The 18,914-nt window shown below is 36.1% G+C and overlaps 3 protein-coding genes across 4 annotated transcripts in view; 1 reads left to right on the top strand and 2 right to left on the bottom strand.

Moving 5' to 3' along the window:
* Nucleotides 1-18,914, bottom strand: part of LOC136237997 (uncharacterized) — a 294,291-nt gene that overhangs the window by 188,804 nt on the left and 86,573 nt on the right. The gene's annotated exons all lie outside the window — the stretch shown is intronic.
* On the bottom strand, nucleotides 5,434-17,750 carry LOC136237996 (beta-hexosaminidase subunit A2-like). 2 transcript variants are annotated; one of them, XM_066028297.1, is made up of 13 exons: nucleotides 17,476-17,750; nucleotides 16,923-17,304; nucleotides 16,334-16,450; nucleotides 15,761-15,880; nucleotides 14,655-14,774; nucleotides 11,805-11,892; nucleotides 10,452-10,569; nucleotides 10,072-10,166; nucleotides 9,942-10,015; nucleotides 8,483-8,564; nucleotides 7,599-7,766; nucleotides 5,880-5,984; nucleotides 5,434-5,652 (listed from the first exon to the last, which is right to left on the bottom strand). In XM_066028297.1, the coding sequence occupies exons 1-13, from the start codon at nucleotides 17,564-17,566 to the stop codon at nucleotides 5,560-5,562; spliced, it is 1,653 nt and encodes a 550-aa protein (XP_065884369.1). In that variant the 5' UTR covers nucleotides 17,567-17,750; the 3' UTR covers nucleotides 5,434-5,559. The 2 variants fall into 2 exon arrangements, with proteins under 2 accessions (XP_065884369.1, XP_065884370.1); XM_066028298.1 differs by having other exon boundaries at nucleotides 17,485-17,750.
* On the top strand, nucleotides 17,587-18,865 carry LOC136238000 (very-long-chain 3-oxoacyl-CoA reductase-like). Its single transcript, XM_066028309.1, has 2 exons — nucleotides 17,587-17,724; nucleotides 17,782-18,865. Exon 2 carries the CDS (start codon nucleotides 17,794-17,796, stop codon nucleotides 18,757-18,759), a length of 966 nt encoding a protein of 321 aa, XP_065884381.1. The 5' UTR covers nucleotides 17,587-17,724; nucleotides 17,782-17,793; the 3' UTR covers nucleotides 18,760-18,865.

Here is an 18,914-nt window from a genome sequence, read left to right as displayed (position 1 = left end):
TGAATTATCACCACGTCAGATATACTGTACATACCTTGTATATTATACTTGGCTATCTGAACCCTGATGATTTCAGGCAATGGAAAAAGTGTTTAGATAAGCAAAACTGAAGTCTGTACGTTTATGTATATACAGAGCTCTGTTGAAATACTCTAATAGAACAGTCATTTATTCAGACAGAATGGTCATTTTCCAATTTTAGTTAGATGAGGGTAAGGATAAATGAGAGTTTGATAACTGAGGATCTATTGTATACAGTAAGAAAATATTATTCCTCAGTATTGTTTTATTTTTATAAACCACTATGCTACAGCTGTGCCGCAAGTTCAACATAAACATAGAGTCATGGATTTATAGAAAGTTAAAATGAGTGCTCTTATAATAGAATGTTATACAACCAGAGTCGATTGATTACAAAAGCCTAAAATAGCATATATATTTGTCTGGGAAATGTCATGTATGGCTGATATTGAGCTTGTCTGAAAACTTGTCAGATCAAAATACAAGGAGGTAGTCTGTGGTGAAGCATCCGTAAATAGCAAAAAATGCACAACAATGGTTGAACCGTTATAGGCATCTGTCAATGTCCCATAGATTTTTCCTATGCAGTGAATTTAAATAACTATGTATATCAACACTTTAGTTTGCCTGACATTTTCACTGGGATTTTGAAAACAAATTAATTACTATGTAGCTAAATAAATATTAATATGGGAAATACAGATTGCTAAAAAGGAAGGGATTACTAGGGCTGTAATGTAAACCACAAATCTGTATTTTGACCCTTGCTTTAAAACTCTGTCAAGTCAAAGCCGGAAGGGATTTGTGATTTACGTTATTACTCAGCAATCTCTTCTTGTTTTGTTGCTTTTTTCTTAAGTAGTTTAATAACTGGATTATATACCGTGGTATAATATTTAGCCACATTCAGATTGCAGCATTCTATGGGTACAATATTTACAGAACAGCTGGTTCATGTACAGTACTGCAACTACTGTTGATGGTGCTTTGTATTCTCAATCTCAGTATACTTTCCATGTCATGACTTTACCTAACTAGATATTTTGAGACACATCATTCTAAGACAGCTTTTACAAGCTGTATACATAGCAACAGATTATCATACATCATGATAGACACCAGAGAAGATAAACATTTAGTACATCATGGTGGTCAAAATATGGTAAAATTACTAAGTCATAATGAAAATCCATGCAAGAAAATGTTTACACATTAAGTAGCTAAATGTGTACAGGAAAAAAGTGTTTATAGTTCTTGTGAATGTATGTAGACTCTGTGTATAAGTGTATAGTATTGTGAACTCTGACTGTTATTAAAACAGCCAAGCTGCGAAAAGGGGTGTGGTCTTCCAAATTAGGCTAGGACGTGATATCAAAGGTGGCAGCCAAGAAATGGCTGCAATGTCATTATGTCAAGTAAAGGGCATTACATCAAGCCATACTAGTGCTGAAACCGCACAAGAGTGACGAGCATTTGATGCATGGTTGTACATAACTACACATAGTTTGGTAGTGAACAACGATTCTCACTTCCATACAGCTTGCTATGTACATTGAGTTTCACAGATTATTTTTAAATTCTATACCTGGCTGCCTGTAAGTGTTTTCTTGATTTCAAATGCTGCATTTGATATTAGATGGACTAATACTATTCTGTAAAGGTAATTTTTGTTGCATAAGATGTTCTTAGGATGATTTTTAAAGGCAGCAATTTAGACAGCTTTTGGGGGGATCCCTACTTAAACAGTACTACCGTACTGCTTGATAGACAGATTATTTAAGCCAAGTAGAAGATGGTAAACAGCCTGAATGCTCAAGGGTAAATTTTAAGGTTCAATAAGATGCTTCTTTTTGTTGTTTCTGGAGATTTTTACACAGACTGGTCTATCAGATAAAGCAATCTGTGCTACTTTAATATTATTGGATATTTTGTAGCATAATGGCTACATTTGTTCTGTGGAATAATAAGATGTTTTCTTAGTCTTTCATTGTTTCTAGTGATTTTCACACAGACTAGCCTTTAAAGATAAGACAAACAAGTGTTAACTCTGCCTATTGCTTTCAATATCAGTGTGGTTTTAACATGCATAGCTAAATATCCAAAAGTGGTCATATGACTAACAATCTCATAGCAACTATTATATTGGTTACTCATGCATGCTATAGCACTACGAGATGTATAAGTCTTCATTTAGGTATAATAGTGTCTTAGAACACTGTGATTTTTGAATAAGCTGTTCCAATGTAGTTATGATGGGATTTTGGGTCACGTGACTACTTTTTGGATATTTATGTGTATTAAAATCATGCTGATACCGAATGCTACAAACAAATAAATTAGCACTTATCTGAAAGGTCAATCTGTGTGAAAAATCTCCAGTAATAACAAAAAGATGCATCTTCCTATTTTGAGTGGAAACCCTAACCAGGTAATACAACATACAGAGTGCTTGGAAATGTAGCTACAAGAACAGTAGCGCTAGTCCACTATAGACCATTAATTAACTGAACGGGTTTGTTTACTATAAGTTCTTTGTGATTCGCATGGAGCAAAACCTTGTAGAGCAGTTCTTTTCGCTACCAAACAAAGATGTGAACTGCAGGGGAGATACCTTACGAGTAAATTTATACCATTACCATTGCTTTGTTTACAAACACAAGTTCACTATTTTCTGGCTTGATGCAATAAAATGCAATAAGTTATTATGTCACAAACATATTTTACAAAATTAAACACTTAGTGTGTTATCCCTTTAATGGAAGGGGTCAGCGGAAAAAGGGTACATTGTTTGTATTAGGTGACATAATATCATTGAGCCATTTCATTCACAGCCATATCATTGCAGCCATTCGATATGGAATACTGCACCCTTTTTCACAGTTTGGCTGTTTTGGATCAGATATCATTTCTTTTTGCATCTGTATATACTGATTTTTGTCTTATTTTTTTTACAGGTAAGCAGAAGAACTAGACTTCAAGTGACAATAAAAATTACTTTTTGTATTATTTTGCACTTTATATTAGTTGTTGAATGTCGGGATCTCAAAACACGGTTTTGGTATGGTTGGTTTTCACGTTACAACTCATTGGTATTTAAACAGATTTCCATTACATTTCTGAATGCTATAGTTTGCTGACACATGCAAATAGTCTGCATAAGTGGTATAGCCAGTAGGGGTGACTACAAATTGCACTATCACCAACTGGTCTATTAGAGTATATCTTGATATAATAGTTCCATCATCAGTTACTGTAAGGTTGTAGCAAAACCAACACAAGACCTGCTATTGCATTGGCTGGGGTACTTAGATTTTTGAGCATTGTTGACAGTGAGAGGAACCAAAGAGAGATCTTGTTGACAATGTCCGCACAATATACCAAAGCAGTTATTCAACTGTTAGCAAGCTGTGTGATAGTCTGATCATCCATGTTACATTTTATTAATCATTGAATGTGGAGGGCTTGATACATTGGAAAATTCCATTAACCTTAGCAAACCCTACTGGTCATGACATTGCTCAGTATAGTACACATTTATATTATCAAAATTTTGATGTGAAGTTTTTAATCACATCAATTGTTTTCTGCAGGAAATGCTGTAGTGTAACTCAACTGGCTACACTTGTCATCCATGACATAGTTTGTACTAGTTACAGCAACAACACATGCAGCTACTGTAGTTTGTGGTAACAAATTATTAAGCTGTAACATCAGTCTTGAGACCCTTCTGGTTTATGGATATTCATATAAAATCTCAACTGGATAGTTTGTCCTGCATAATAGAGACCAAACTGTTCTCTTGAACAATTTTCAGTTGTACAGTAACACAGTGTCTTTTGGTGACTATATACAGAATTGTTTGTATACTGAATATATACAGTGTTTGTTTACATGAATTGCAGTTTTGAATGCTGACTATGATAACCAGAGTACTATACAGGTTTATTATTGTATGCAAATTGTGAAAAAATCTCATAGCTGTTATTAAGTAACTTGCTTGTCTAATTGTCTGCTACTGAAAATGACAATTAGGAACATCAACTTCATGTTCAATTGAAGTAAATAAATTACTGAAAAATGTGAAGTTTAGGATGACAGTTTCTCTAAGAATTAAATAATTTGCTCTCTGCATAAAAGAGTAAATCATGCACCTATGTTTTTTTAAAAACTGAATATATTACACTAATGATACAGAGCCGCTTTTAAGAAGTGCAATCATACTAGTGGTATATGCTATTATTGTGAATTAAACCTTTTCTGATCAACCACAGTTAGCTCTGCATAGTGCTACTAGAGAACAATTCTCACAACTAATAAAAACTTTGGTCTACTATAGCTAATTGACTGGTATGACATAGAAACATTTCCATTGGTTGTGTAGTCTGACTTATCTGGGAATTCCCTACCCATCAAAAGAGTTTAAGCGATCATTCCATAATCTGAATAAGATATTAGAGAAACACACATGTTCACTACATAACATGAGAACCAATAACCTCAACAGCTTTGAGCTATGGTGACAACTAACTCCTTGTGTTGATTAAGTTACTCTTTTTAAATGTAGCCAGATACTGTAGCTTCACCACTGGAAAACTCAGATGATTTTAATGACAAAAAGTTGATGGTTTAAAGTCTTAACAATGGGTTAAATTTTGTGTGACAAAGTGCAAATCTGGTTATAAGTCTAATGAGCATCATGGACATACTGTACAGCAGTTGACCTTGTTTAAGATGCTAGTCGTGCTACATCTTTATTGAAGCCTATGGTTGGAGTCAGATCATTTTAAGACAGATAGAATTATTGGCAAATTAGAAAAAGAGGGTTAGTTGTTTTGGCTCAGTAAAATTAGTGTCTAGACATCAAGCATCTTTGCTTTTCATAAAAACTTTGTGCACAAACTATACAAATCAAAATACAAGAGTAGAGATCACAAGTCAAACAGGTCAGCATGTTAAACTGTTCTAGAACTATGATGGAGCTAGGCATGAGGCTATCATGCTCATAAAATTCAGCATTATGCTTTTGAGCAATGCTCAGTCTGTTAAAGCTCTTCAAAAATGCTAGCAAAACTCTCTACTCCCACACATACCAAAATTATGCTGGCGTAATCACCGCATCCCTAGATGGAGCACGTCAAACCCATTAAAGCCTAACACTTGGAATTGCCACACACATGCACAGATCTCTATTCAGACTCAAGTTCAGTCAGTCAGGCACTGCAATTGCATGGTTTGGTGGTATACAGCATTTTAGACTTCTATTATAACAAGCAATTACCAATATGAGATTATTGTGTAGCAGTAAACTCTGCATACTCTTTTAATACTAATCCAATGTTCCAAGTTAATTCTAGAATGATTTACATATTGACCTGTTTGACTCTTGTTATTTTGCTTTACTTTTCAGCAACATCTATTAAAATTATTTTATTATTTTTACACTACTAGACATGAGTACCATGCAGCAGCGTTTACAAAATGTATGTCAATCTATACACGATTTACAAAACTATATTGTATAAAATTGCTGTTAAATAGCTATTTGGGTCGTTTATATTCTATTCCACATCTCATAACTTCATTACATGAACATCCTGAAGGACAAGCTTGAACTCCTCTTGATAACATCACCTGATGGTGGAAACACACCAATTTAGTAATCAGCATTATACAAGTATAAGAAAAATTAGTAATTTTAAATTTGAGTAGGGAAAGGATAACCTTCTTGTAACAGTAATATTCCACTACTGTGGCTGATCCCAAAGTGTTTGTTACAAAGAAGTTTCACTGTATACAGTACTATGGTAAATTACAAATGATTTATTTGTTAGTTACACTGTACAGTACAATGTTCTTACTTGATGAGTGTGTTTTATTAGAGACTCAAACAATGGATCATCTGGCTGAAGTGCATCATTGTAATTCCAGAATGAACCAGCAGCTGGAATGCCTCTAGGCCAAACCTTCAGTAGTGCAACATATTACTAATCATTATTGCAACCATACAAAATGTACACAACTATAGCTACGGGGGACTATAGCTAATGATCTAATCATACCCACACCAAAGTATCATTTCCAACCCCTCCCCCCCTTCCCCCCATTTGGCTAGATTCACCCTGCCGTTTTTTATCATACAAGACTTCAAATACATTATGGCAAAGAAATCAGTACGTGGTATGTCAGAGTCTACCTTTGAATGTAACATATGTACTCATGGATCAACAGAGGAATATCAGGGCTTAATTTAGAATATTAAGCTAGGGGGGCAAAGTAAGTCCTTTTTTCGGGGTGTTTGGTTTCGGTGGTTCCTTAGGACTATGGCAGAGGATTACAACAAGTATTTAATGGAAGTATTCTAATAAACAAGTTATTGTTGTGCTACTTCTAAAAACCAGGCGCCCAGTAATTTACACACAGCATGCTATTAATTTATTTCTCACTTCGTTTTGTAACAAATACATACAGTACATTAAAATTAAATGTATTTTGTAATTCACCAATTATTTTGGAATTCATCCTTATGTTGCTGCTATGTATCGCTAAGGAAGCGTAACCCTAGCAAACCACTTTAACCACGAATTATGCAAAGAAGTATCTTCTTAACTGTTTTATATTTTGTCTATCGTGTTTTCATACACAAATTCTCAACACAAAGCCTCATGGTTACTCTTATGTACCTATCAATGTTTTTCCCCACTACTATGAAGACAGGCAGAGGTGAGGGTTAGGTAGGGATTAGTGGGAAATCAACCGCTAACTTTTCCCCAGGTGGTGAGGTATTTGATCAAAGCTGATATCTTGTTGAGCTTTAACACTCTCAGTCTATTCTTCAAACACTAAGATTTCTCGCATTATTCTATCTCTTCCACTTTATTCTGACAAGGCTCACATGCTGTCTACTAGATCACATGCAAAAGTAAGCTGTTAATAATACGTTGAGTGATGCAGCTCCTCCAAGATGAGCATGAAGGCTGAAAAGCGCTTTAGTGTCACTTGGTAGCGATGCCTCTTCTGGTATTAAACGAGAGTCATGGTCTTGCTATATCTCCTACTATTCCCATGGTCTTTCACTAGGGAAATTTGGCATGGAAAATGGCCTGAGGTAGAGGGGATTAGAACTTTTTAATGTTCAAATCCCCACCTATCCCCCACCTTTGCCTGTTTTCATGGTAGTGAGACAAAACATCGATAAGTTCATTAATTTTTTAAAGGGGATAAGCCCCCTTTCAAGTCGAGAAGATACATCATTCCTGGTAGCTTGCAAGGCCTGTTAATCATTTTATACGCATGTTACAGCACGTAGGCTAGCCCCTAATTCACCTGGTTTCAGTTACCGGAAACAGCCCCCTTAAAAGTAAACATGATGAAAATAGAAAGTTAAGCTTTAAAACAGTATGTAAACAGCCTTAATTTATTGAATGAAGGTTTTTTGCATGTAGCTCAAAACTTGTTTGCTCATGTGGACACGCAGATACATGGTTTGGACCAAACCAATTTCAGGAAACCAGGCCTTTGGCTGGCTGTGGACAACACAAAAGACATAGTACAATTTGAAATTACTGCGAAATAGATACCATTCCAAGGATAGCCTTCATAAACTCCTGGTCATAATCCTGCTGAAACATCCAGTAAGCTTTCGGGAAATGTATTGGAGTCTCCTCATTCCAGCACTGATAATTTTCACAAAAGTGATCCATCCACATAGCCAGCTCACCACCCAAATACTTATTATTGTGGGGATCCTTTAACACAAAACACGTCAAAAATGACATTGTCAGTACCAACTATCTAGCTATACGCAATAATAATATAAAGATATTGAGAGAAATATGGATTGGCAAATCATAGGAGATTCAGTTAAAACAATATTTTTGTCACTATGTGTTTTGCAATTTTAGCAGTCACGATTATCATTTTTTTTGTCACTTTGTGTTGCTTTCCCTGGCAACATTCAAACGCATGCCTTAGTACTGTAGCACTACTACATGTTTGTATATGAATTGTAAGATAAATGATAATCCGACATGCAAGAACAGTAAAAGACAATGGCTTCTTTTTACACTTAAGTGTGACACGTAAAACAGTTTCATATTTGGCACTGAAATGTATCAAACACTAAGAATTATAACAGTGCAGCAATGAGACACTAAGCAACACTACAAAACCACTAATAACATGACAGTATTAACTGTAGTAGCTACATAGCTATGCCAAGAGCTTTGCAGAACCAGACAGCCCATACTGTTGATTGATTTTATCAATGGTGCAACAAATAACAGTTGGCATTTAACTAACATAATAAATTCAAGGGTAGCCATTGACAATCTAGAAAAAGTCTGTTTTAAAAAGAAATTACTGAGTCATATTTCTAGCATGGTATAATAGTAAAGACATTCTATGCAATCATTCTATGCATTCTATGTCTCATGCATTCTATACATGAGACATACACACATACCTCAAGAGCTATACTGCGCCAAGGTATCCGGGTTTCTTTGCGTGTAACATCCATATAGAAGTAGAGATATTGTGACTCAATACTAGAGAAAAAAGTGTTGTAGTATACATACATGTATCACATAATACACTAGTACTACATAATAGGGATGATACTTCATGCCACAAAACATCACTGGAAAACCATCCTCACCTTTCCTTCGTGATACACTAGTTAGACAAAATCAAACCCAAATATACGCTTTTAAAGCAACTCAAAGTGCTTCCGACAAGTTGCTGTTGAATTTAAAATTTCTAAAACCAATTGACTAACTGATGCTTTCAGCCAAGCATATGTGGTAAATGCTGCGGGTTTACTGTTCAATGTTGCTTAGGTCCAAGATGTACCTTTCTGCCTACCACTGCGGCTATCATGGACTTACCTTTGTACTCCTATGAGTCCAATGCATTCCATACTCTACCACCACGTAGGTGCTGATTCATGGGTAGTAAAGTGATTATTTTCTTTGCTGGCTATCATAAGGCTATCACGAGACTTGATTGTTCATAATTTCAGTAGTAAGTGGATGATGCAGAGGTACCTTTAGTACTGTTATTCATCTGTCATGCTGTAGCTATAATGGGCACAACATAGCTGGAAATGAAGAGGAATGACTATGATTCCTTTAAGTTGGGGCATGCATTTGGTCATGAAATTAATTTTATAAGTCTGGTACCATTCTTTTCTTTGATGCAGTATAGGGGATGTACATGAATTGGTTCACTAATCATAAATTGTGAAAAAGTAAACAAACAAGTACAAGGAAAATTAAAATTAGTAGGGATCATAGAAATAAAAAGCAATGAAACAAGGGAGGTCATCTATATACCTGCAGCTATACTATAATCCAACTTCAGTCATGGATATATTATTTACCGGCTATATATGACAGGTGCACTGGCAACCTCCCTTGCTTCATGGCTATGATCCCTGCTGAATTGTTGTCATACTTGTAAATATTTGAGACACATAACTTTTTACAGACAAGTGACATCTAGGATTTTCTTGGGCTTTTTTTTGAATATCATCAACGTACCTTACACAGAATCATCCATTACTCTAGCAATGAAAGCAAAATATTAAGGATGATAATGTCATGGACACTTGTAAAATCTGCAACATTCGTACCCTTTGAAACTTTGTAGAGCAGTATATTTGAAAGAAACTGGAAAAACAGTAATGTTGTCGGAGATTAGTGTGACTGAACTGTTAACTATTATGCACACACACACACGCACGTACACATAATATTGTAATGTGTGCTGTATTTAGAGCTTAACACGTGATCAATAGTAATGGCATCTTGAGTAGTTGTATCCATGTGCATCACGAAGAGCACGTCCATTCAGTCCCCGAACCTTCTTCTGTACTATCACGCCCCTCAACAAGTGTACAGGTTACAAGCTACCACAGTTCATACCCTTCATAGCCTTTTCCTACAATGTCCACAGCACTGTAACTACGCCAAGCTTGGTATGCCATTCCTGGGACTTCCTGTTGGACAAATCTCATAAATATTATTTCTTCCAATGGACAAGTAAACTACTCACAACATTGCTCTTAAATAATGCTTCCTCCCAACCAATAGGGATCCTGCCAAGGGATAATATGTATTCAGCAATTTCCTTCTCCATTGCAGTAATGCCTGTGATAGAAAAAAAAAATAACACATTCAAAAAAATTATATGGATATGTGTAAATATTTTTGTATGACTGCATACATAAAAAGTCCTGCAATGGTTATAAGCTGATCTTTTCTGAGGAAAGGGGTGGCTAAACTGAAAATGGTCAATAAAACACTTTACAAAGGTGTATTATTGTTCTATTGAAGCAATGTCTCCTCAACAAACAACAGATAATTTCACTGTAAGATGTGGTCATTTGCCAGCAAAATGCATATAAAGTGGTATCTACATGTATAGTAACAGACCTTCAGTAGTGCACCTATCAACAACGTAAGTCTCATCACTTCCCATGTGAAGGTACCGGTCTGGAAATACTTTGACCAACTCATCAATCAGTTTTTTCAAAGTCTTCAAGCTCTTTCCCTTCAAATAATGAAAACTCATAATACAGTACAGTAGTACTGTATGGATTATGGAGGTTTGCACATTCTCACAATAAAATTGACCAGAAACCAGCCTCACAGTATCTTCACAGCACCTTGGCAGTATTGGTTAGGCATAACCAAGCCTAAAAGTACCTTCAGCATGACCCAAATTCTTCCAATAAGTTGCTACGAAATTATTAGGAGAATTTTCTGTTACCTAACTATATATAACTAACATACTTACTAGACAAGCATAACTTGATAATGACTAAGGCTATGGGTTTTTCACTGATAGATGTTGTTTCAGCCTGATTGGTGCCTTTTGACATACTACAGTACGTACAATGCATGCATCATAGTTTTGCATCCTATGCTGACTGTACAAAGTGTCAATTTGTGGTAGCACATTATGGCTTCCCTATACTACATGTAGCTATTACATTTATCGTCCACATTTTCTGTAGTGAATAGAATGATTGCAGAGACATTTCTCATGATGTTCTTTGTTTTATATCACTGTGTAATGGGCTAAATATAGCTGAAAATGAGCAATGGCCATTTCACTTGATACATTCAGATGTTTACTTAATTTTATGCAGATTTGGCACAGTACAGTATGATGTACAAAAAAAATTTTTTTTGGTATACATGCCCCAGTAAATCACTGCACACCTTGACAAACTATTAAGGTACACACCTCCATAAGTGGAATTTAATTTGGTAAAAGATTACGAGGGTGCAACCAGAGTAAGATTACAAATGGAGTATAATACTCCCACAAGCTGTCATATAATCTAATGGAACATTCCGCTAAATGGGTCAAAGGAATCATAAACTTAATTGCAAGTTTAACTGTCTTCTCTGCTGTTTAAAACTATGCCGAAAGGCAAGTGTCTGGCCAAAGTGACAAATTGAATCAAGCCTGTAGCATTAGCCATTACTGAGTTACACTTGTTTGAAGCCAACAGTCAATCAAACAGTCAGTCATTAAGAAATTCCTTATTGTATGAGATCAGGTTGCACTAAAGTCACGTTTGGCCTAACAAATACTATGTATTTGTGAAGGGAAATGTGGTTAGGTTTGGTTCAACATTATTAAAATGCATGATCCTTACCATCCAGTACTGCAGTACTGTATGATACACAACTGCAGTTTACATCTTAAACAGTAAAACAAATAATGTCATATTTATAGTGAGTACAATCACAGTACTATTATATAGTTCTCCTTACCTCTGGATCATTGTAAATCTGTCTATGGTCATCATTGCAGAACTCCATATGGTCACCTGCAAGTGGACTGAGCCCCTTGGCATGTCCACTATATATACAACACAATGACAGCATAACAAGCACATGTCCTCTGGGAATTTGTGCTTTGTACATAACTCCGTAATTTTTAATTTTCAAATACTATCAGCCATTTTGGACGTATTGGATAGGTTGTGGTCTTGTAGTGTGTAGTTGTCCTTGTAGTGTCATGTAACAGTAGTTTTGTTTCAACAATACCTATAAACTGTGTAGTACCTGGTTGTGACAATGTGCAAGGTGAAAGTCAGTATAGTTTCCATCGCTTCCTAACCAGCAATGATGAGAGATCGAGGGAGAGATGCAAGCAATGGTAAGCAGCTATTCAGTGAGAAGGATGGTTTGCAACAGAGTTCAGTGGTTCCCACTTCATTAGAGTAAGCTGCTGCGTTATTCAATTTATAACATATCCTGCAGCACTAATTATCGTGCTAAAACATAATTGTAATTAATCATGTCATTATCAGTGACAAAGTATAGCTACATAACTGTGATGTGTGTTCCACAGGAATATACCATGTGGATTTTGCGCCATCAGTGTTTCCTCATATACCAGAAGATCAGATAGCTAAGCAGTATGAGAAGGTAGAACTCTATGAGCAGTGAATGGCTCAGCAGAGAAATATACAATCTGCAGCTGCTATTAACCAATCCACTGCTGAGGATCGTAAAATCAAGGCTGCAGTTAATAATACTATGAGATTTTTGTTGAATTTTGTTGTACAGGAAGGGGAATCTTTTGAGTTTTTCACTAAAAATGCAAATGGCTTAAGAATGGCATTAACAGAATTGACAAAAAAAAAGTTGAAACAAGTTCAGAAATTTAAGAAGCGGAGGGAGCCAGAAGTGAAGCAGATAAAGCCAGAAAAGAAACAGAGCAAGCAAGGGAAGAAGCAGAAAAGGAGATGAAAGAAAAAGAGTGAACAAGGAAAGAAGCAGAGCTGGTAAAAGCTGACTTAGAGGAGTTGAAGAAAGATCTTTTGATGTGGGAATTGTTAAAAGAGAATGGTGACAAGGTTTTGTTTTATACAGGCCTGCCAAAATTCTCAAATGGTCTTTGAGTTGGCATAATTAGACCACATGGGAACAGGAAACCAGATAATTTTACAGAATTTCTAAAGACCATGGTAAAACTCTGACTTAATTTGAAGAATGCTGATTAGGCATATTGTTTTGAAAGTGACTATTCACAATTCTGTATGTAGCTTTTAAGTTTAATTCGATGGCCAAGCAGAGAGGAAGTCCAAAAGACCCTACCAGAATGTTTTTTTGGGACATCTCAAAAGACAATTGTAATCATTGATTGCACAGAAATTTTCATCGAAAGAGCAACTAATGTATTGACAGTTCAGTCTTTGCTAAGTAAACCAATGAGCAATCACCTCAGGTAAAGTAGATTTGATCACAAACTCATCTACTGCAGGTAACAAAGCGGTATATAGCTCGCTATCGCTTTCAACTTCTTCCACATGCATTTCATCAGGGCTCCAAACCAAAAAGTAGCACTTGTTCACTTCACAAATAATGTTCAGTTGACACTGTACCTGGTAATAATAAGAAAGAGACCTGTCCAACTGAAAATGTTCTTTAACACAGAAGCTTTTGCTTCCTTCTAGTCCTGAAAACAGCTGCTTGCTACAGTTGCATGGACATTTAACTTCCATCAAGCTTCTTCCATGGCAAGCACACGAAACAATACCATCTGGGCTTGCACCCATAAATGGATATTTTGAATTGATAAACAGACCACAATTGTCAAACTTCACATCTAAATGATATGAACTGCATCTATCTCATGCTGGCAACCCCACACAGTTGCTGTACTAACAAACGTACAGGCCTTAGGATACCATATTTTCTTTATCAACGATTTGGATGGATTGTTCACATCCATACGTATTACAGCTTTCAGATTGCTAGCAGTAACTCTATCTACTCTGTGAGCTTTTGAATGTGTTAGCTGGTTTACCATCACAAGAAGGGTTATCACTGCTACATACGAGATATTCGTATATATTCGTGTAGCTCACCACGACTGGTAGAGATCCACAGCTAACAGTTTCATCAATGTAAGGGCATTACACTTAATACCAACAAGTTTCTCTGTGTAGCGTGCTTTCTCTAATTTTGGCAATGCTGAGGCATACTCATACTCGGAGTACAAAGTAATTAACCAATCCACACTCCTTACAATCCATTTAGCAGTCTAAACAAAACTACCACTACAAGACACTACAACAGCTACACACAATACATCCATAATGGCAGATGGAATTAAAAATTACAGAGTTATGCGCAAATCGCAAATTCCCCTATACATACAGTAGGTTAAATATGTGAGCAAGGTCCAAAATTTTTGTGAAATTTGTAAATCGAAGCTTACATTAACTTGCAAAATTTCTGTTGGCATCTGAATTTTTATATTTCCGGGTGAGCAGAGTTTTGCCTAAACCTTCTGCATTCTTAAATTTTCGTAACTTTGTCCAAAGAGATACATAGAATTACGGAGAAATCATTCGGGTCTTGCAGATTTCACAATTGCAGAAATTTATGCTGGAGGCTATTATAAGAGTTTCCCAAAATTTGTACCTCGCAACAATAATCTGCTGTACAGTACAAAACACAATGCAGCATAACAAGCATAGCAACAGGCATTGTAACACTATTCTTATGTAAAGTTGGAAACAGCAGTATGGCTGTCTAGGAGAGAAAGCTAGTCAATTAAAGTCCAAAACTGTAACTAGCAGAAGACCATCTTTGGTCAGCTAAACTTACGGTAGTTCAATTTCAGGAATAACTCTTATTCCTCTCTGCCTTGCATACTCAATGATATCTCTGACATCTTTCTGTGTATAAAACTGACCAGGCTTTAAGTGAGCAGTGAGCTGGGGAAACCTAAAATAATACAGTAAACAGCCAGCACAGTACTCAATATAATGTGGATAAATGGGAATTATGCAGTAGTGCTGGGCGATATTGATTTTTCTTATGTCATATGTCATGGCAAAATTTATTCATGATATGAATATATATCATGATATACACTATACCCATAACTTTATACTTGATAGCTTACAAGTTACAATACTTAGTCTTAAGGTTGATCTTTGTCATCTTATCTATTACAAGCTAGTGTAATTGCATTGGTACTTTGGACTACTGTTCTTACTGCCCACTGCATTGCATTGACCATTGTAAACATATCTGTGTATTTACCTAGCACCTTTTGAAATGGTAGAGAGGATACTAGATTGGATGTACATATCTAATGGTACAACTACACTCTCAATGAGGATGCATACAAGGCTTTGCAAAATCAGAGACATCATTTTATAAGCTTACACAGTACTAGGTTGGTCACGTGAGTTATATCACGATAATAATTTCTAGCTATCATATCACGACATAAATAAATATATCACGATACAAAATATATTCATTATATTGCCCAGCACTATTATGCAGTATGTGAAATCTCAGTTAACCAAACCCCTGGGGACCACCTAGTTCTCAGATAACTGAAAAGTCCACAACTCTGAATTTTATGAATAATTTTTAAATTAACATTTCTGCAAACAAATTTTCAACTACTCTAATAGAACACTCACTACTCTAATAGACCAATCCCTTTCAGCATCTGGTTTAAAGGAATGACTGGTGTTCAAATAAGGTTCCACTGTATAGCAGACACAATAACCACACAGTACAGCCTTATTGCTTAATGTTACATGTTAACACACAGTGAAATTTGCCTGATCAGGTCTGTCACAGTGTAATACAGCCAGATCAAAAACTGACAAAAACCAGGATGCAGTGATTCCCGTAGTCCCAAGGTGTTCATAGTATGCAGGTTTCACTGTACGATCTATTACACAACTAACACTTTACTCTCCATACTGTATCTGCAATAATCACTGAGGTGAAAATGAAACACATTCATCTTTAGGTAACTCAGCGTGTCTAACAGAGTGAACACTAGTTCTTTAGGAGAAATTCTTCGTCTGAAGAAAACAAGAGCACAAGAAATGATAAGTACACCATGAATTCTATAGGATACACATTATGTACATGTACATTGTAAATTATACTATATGTAGTACATGTGTTCATGTTCAGCTGATTGCTCAAAAACATGTGGATGAAATTACATAAGATCTTTATTTAAAAGTCCAATTTATTTACAAACCATCAAAATTTTCACAATAGGGTAGCCATGAACGTGTACAGTATAGTATGATTTCCCCAAACTTGTGGTTGAGTCCAACTGCACTTTCACATCTTTACTGTCAGTGCTAATTATCTAGTTGGCTATGATGTTATCTCTCTAGCTAAACACTACCTTTTAAACTGACTTTTCAGGAAGCAGCTCAACATGAACACTGTAATTATATGGCACAAATTAAGAAATGAAATATTTCTAATTAGTTGATAAAAGTATATTATATACCACTCACCCAACATCAAGCAGTAAGCCACGATGTCTATACATTGGATAATCCTTGATGTAAACTTGTGAGTAGGAAATACAAGAGTGGTTGAAGAATATTTGTGAAATAGTCTCCAGTCCATAACTAAAACACAAGCAAAACAACAGTAGTATAAACAGGGCATAGAGAGTATACATGTTCAACAACATGTATGTTCTATTAGAGTATCTGCTTAGTGTCATGGCATGAGGCAAAGAATTTGGTTTTCATTCAACCCCATTTGTAAATAAATAAATGGAAGTAGATGCCTCGTGAATATACATAAGCTATGTTAGCAATAATACACATCTTTAGTTCATTAAAAACCTTTAACTTATCTACTACTGAACAAGAAGCTGAGAGTACTCAACACTTCACAACATGTGTATGCCCAGTTGGGTTGTAATAAAGATGCAGGCAGTGTAGCTAGGCAGCATAAGATATCATACCCAGATGGTGATGCACAATACAAGGTGCTTTGATGCCTCAAATCCAACTACTTATGTGCATTACTTTTGCCACAATGTCAGACAGTGAAGCAACTATTCTAAACACACACGCACGCACGCACACTTACATGGCACCAAATGGTGAAGCAGAAATTATGGTGATATCTTTAGTCTCACTACTGATTATCACCTCATATTTTCTATCACTATTGAGATTTTCACTATCATCTGATACACGAACATTGATAGTGTTTAGTTCAATAGCTTTGTGTGTACACTTGCTGTAGTCACCAGTAGTAATCAATGATTGATATCTCTTAACTGCATCCCCGAGAATCTTAGAAGCTGTTTTAACTTTAAACTTCACATTACTACCAATAAACATGGACACATCTTCACTAGGTAATGCTGAGGTGTGTCTGGGGAGTGGCCATATTGGTAATGTAGCATCTGGCCGTGGTACATGTGACTTGTCTGAGAACCTCCAACTTGAAGGACTTGACTGAAGTCCTACCACATACACGTAGATAGTCTAACTTAACTAGAGCACGATCTGAAGTTGAATCACAGCACTGATTTATAAACCCCAAGTACCTGGGGCAGACTGGGCAGCTGGGGTTTATAATCTAAGATCACAGCAACACTGCTGAGTGCCTTAGACATTTTGGTGCATTAACTTACCTTCGTTACTTGGAAAGAAATAATATCGCAAAAGAACTAATAGAATAAGAATTGTGACAGCAAAGCATCCTACTCTGGTCCACTGTCCCATTATTCCTATTAAAGAGCAATTTGTTTAGTATATTTTAAAAGCCACGGCGCTTGTAAATATATGTTTAAAAATTGTTAGGCGATAACTACTCCAAGAACTACTCCACTGCTGGCATGTTTAATACCTACAATGGACACCTTCTGAGTATTCCGGATCACGTGAGTTACTAAGAAACGGTTAACTTCTAGAGGTCACCTTTCCTTTATTCTGCTCAGAGTTGAAACAACATGGAGGTATTGTTTCAGTACTTGGATCAGTATCCAATGATGCGAAATTTCGTATTCCTACTGGGTAGTTTGTATGTCTTGAAGATAATGGTGTGGCTAATTCCACTGATGTGGGGTGATGTTAAGGCGTATCTTCTCAGTGGGTTATTCCATATGGACATGAAATTTTCGCAGTACAAGTGGGCAGTTGTTACTGGTGCGTCAGATGGAATAGGAAAGCAATATGCTATTGCACTAGCAAAATTTGGAGTTAATGTAGTGTTGATTAGTAGATCTGAGGATAAGCTGAAAGCAGTGGAGAAAGAAATACTGGATCAGTGTAACATGTTGGTTAAGATAGTAGTAGCAGATTTTTCAGAAGGAGCCAACATCTATGACCACATCAGAATGGAGTTATCAGGATTGGAAGTTGGAATCCTCATCAACAATGTTGCAGCATGTTACGACTACCCAGAGTATTTTCTGGAAATACCAAGTGAGCGTTTGCAGCAAATTGTCACCATTAATACTGCGTCTGTTGTGATGATGACTAAAATTATTTTACCAGTCATGTTGGAGAGAAAGAAAGGCATCATAGTCAATGTATCATCTATTGGTTCAACGTTTCCGCTGCCTTTATACACTGTATATAGTGCTACTAAGAAATACATAGATTACTTCACTGCATCTCTTCAGTATGAATACTCCAACAGGGGAGTGATAATACAGCATCTTCAACCATCTACTGTTGCTACAAAAATGTTAGGAATTGAACAAACTAGTTTTACGGTACTAAGCCCCAAAAAGTATGTACGTGATGCTATATCAACCATTGGCATACAGGACAGGTCATTTGGTACACTAGCTCATGCACTACAAGGATGGATATTTAAAATACTACCAGAATGGTTTCTGATGCCATTTATTTTTAAAGCTGAAATTAACATGAAAAGGGAGGCTATAAGGAAACTCCAACAAAAGCAGTAACCAACTTTTGTGTGTTAAATAGCAGATCTTTATACTGAGAAATTTAAGTACCCAGTATACATATTTTCATGAAACTTGTCAACTTAACAAGCTAAATAAGTGTAAAAGGAAAGTGCCTTTAAAGTGTATATTGCCTATTATTCACACAGTGACCA

Source organism: Dysidea avara, chromosome 11, assembly GCF_963678975.1.
Source record: "Dysidea avara chromosome 11, odDysAvar1.4, whole genome shotgun sequence".
NCBI lineage: Eukaryota > Metazoa > Porifera > Demospongiae > Dictyoceratida > Dysideidae > Dysidea > Dysidea avara.
Note: the sequence above shows the minus strand (reverse complement) of the source record. Positions and strands in the feature narration are given on the sequence as shown.

Excerpts from the sequence above, each read along its gene's own strand:
- LOC136238000 (XM_066028309.1), top strand. The coding sequence starts at position 17,794 with ATGGAGGTATTGTTTCAGTACTTGGATCAGTATCCAATGATGCGAAAT.
- LOC136237996 (XM_066028297.1), bottom strand. The coding sequence starts at position 17,566 with ATGGGACAGTGGACCAGAGTAGGATGCTTTGCTGTCACAATTCTTATT. Across the intron at positions 16,451-16,922 it reads GCTTCACCATTTGGTGCCAT|TTATGGACTGGAGACTATTT; the intron begins GTAAGTGTGCGT and ends CTTGTGTTTTAG. Across the intron at positions 10,570-11,804 it reads AGATTTACAATGATCCAGAG|GGAAAGAGCTTGAAGACTTT; the intron begins GTAAGGAGAACT and ends CATTATTTGAAG.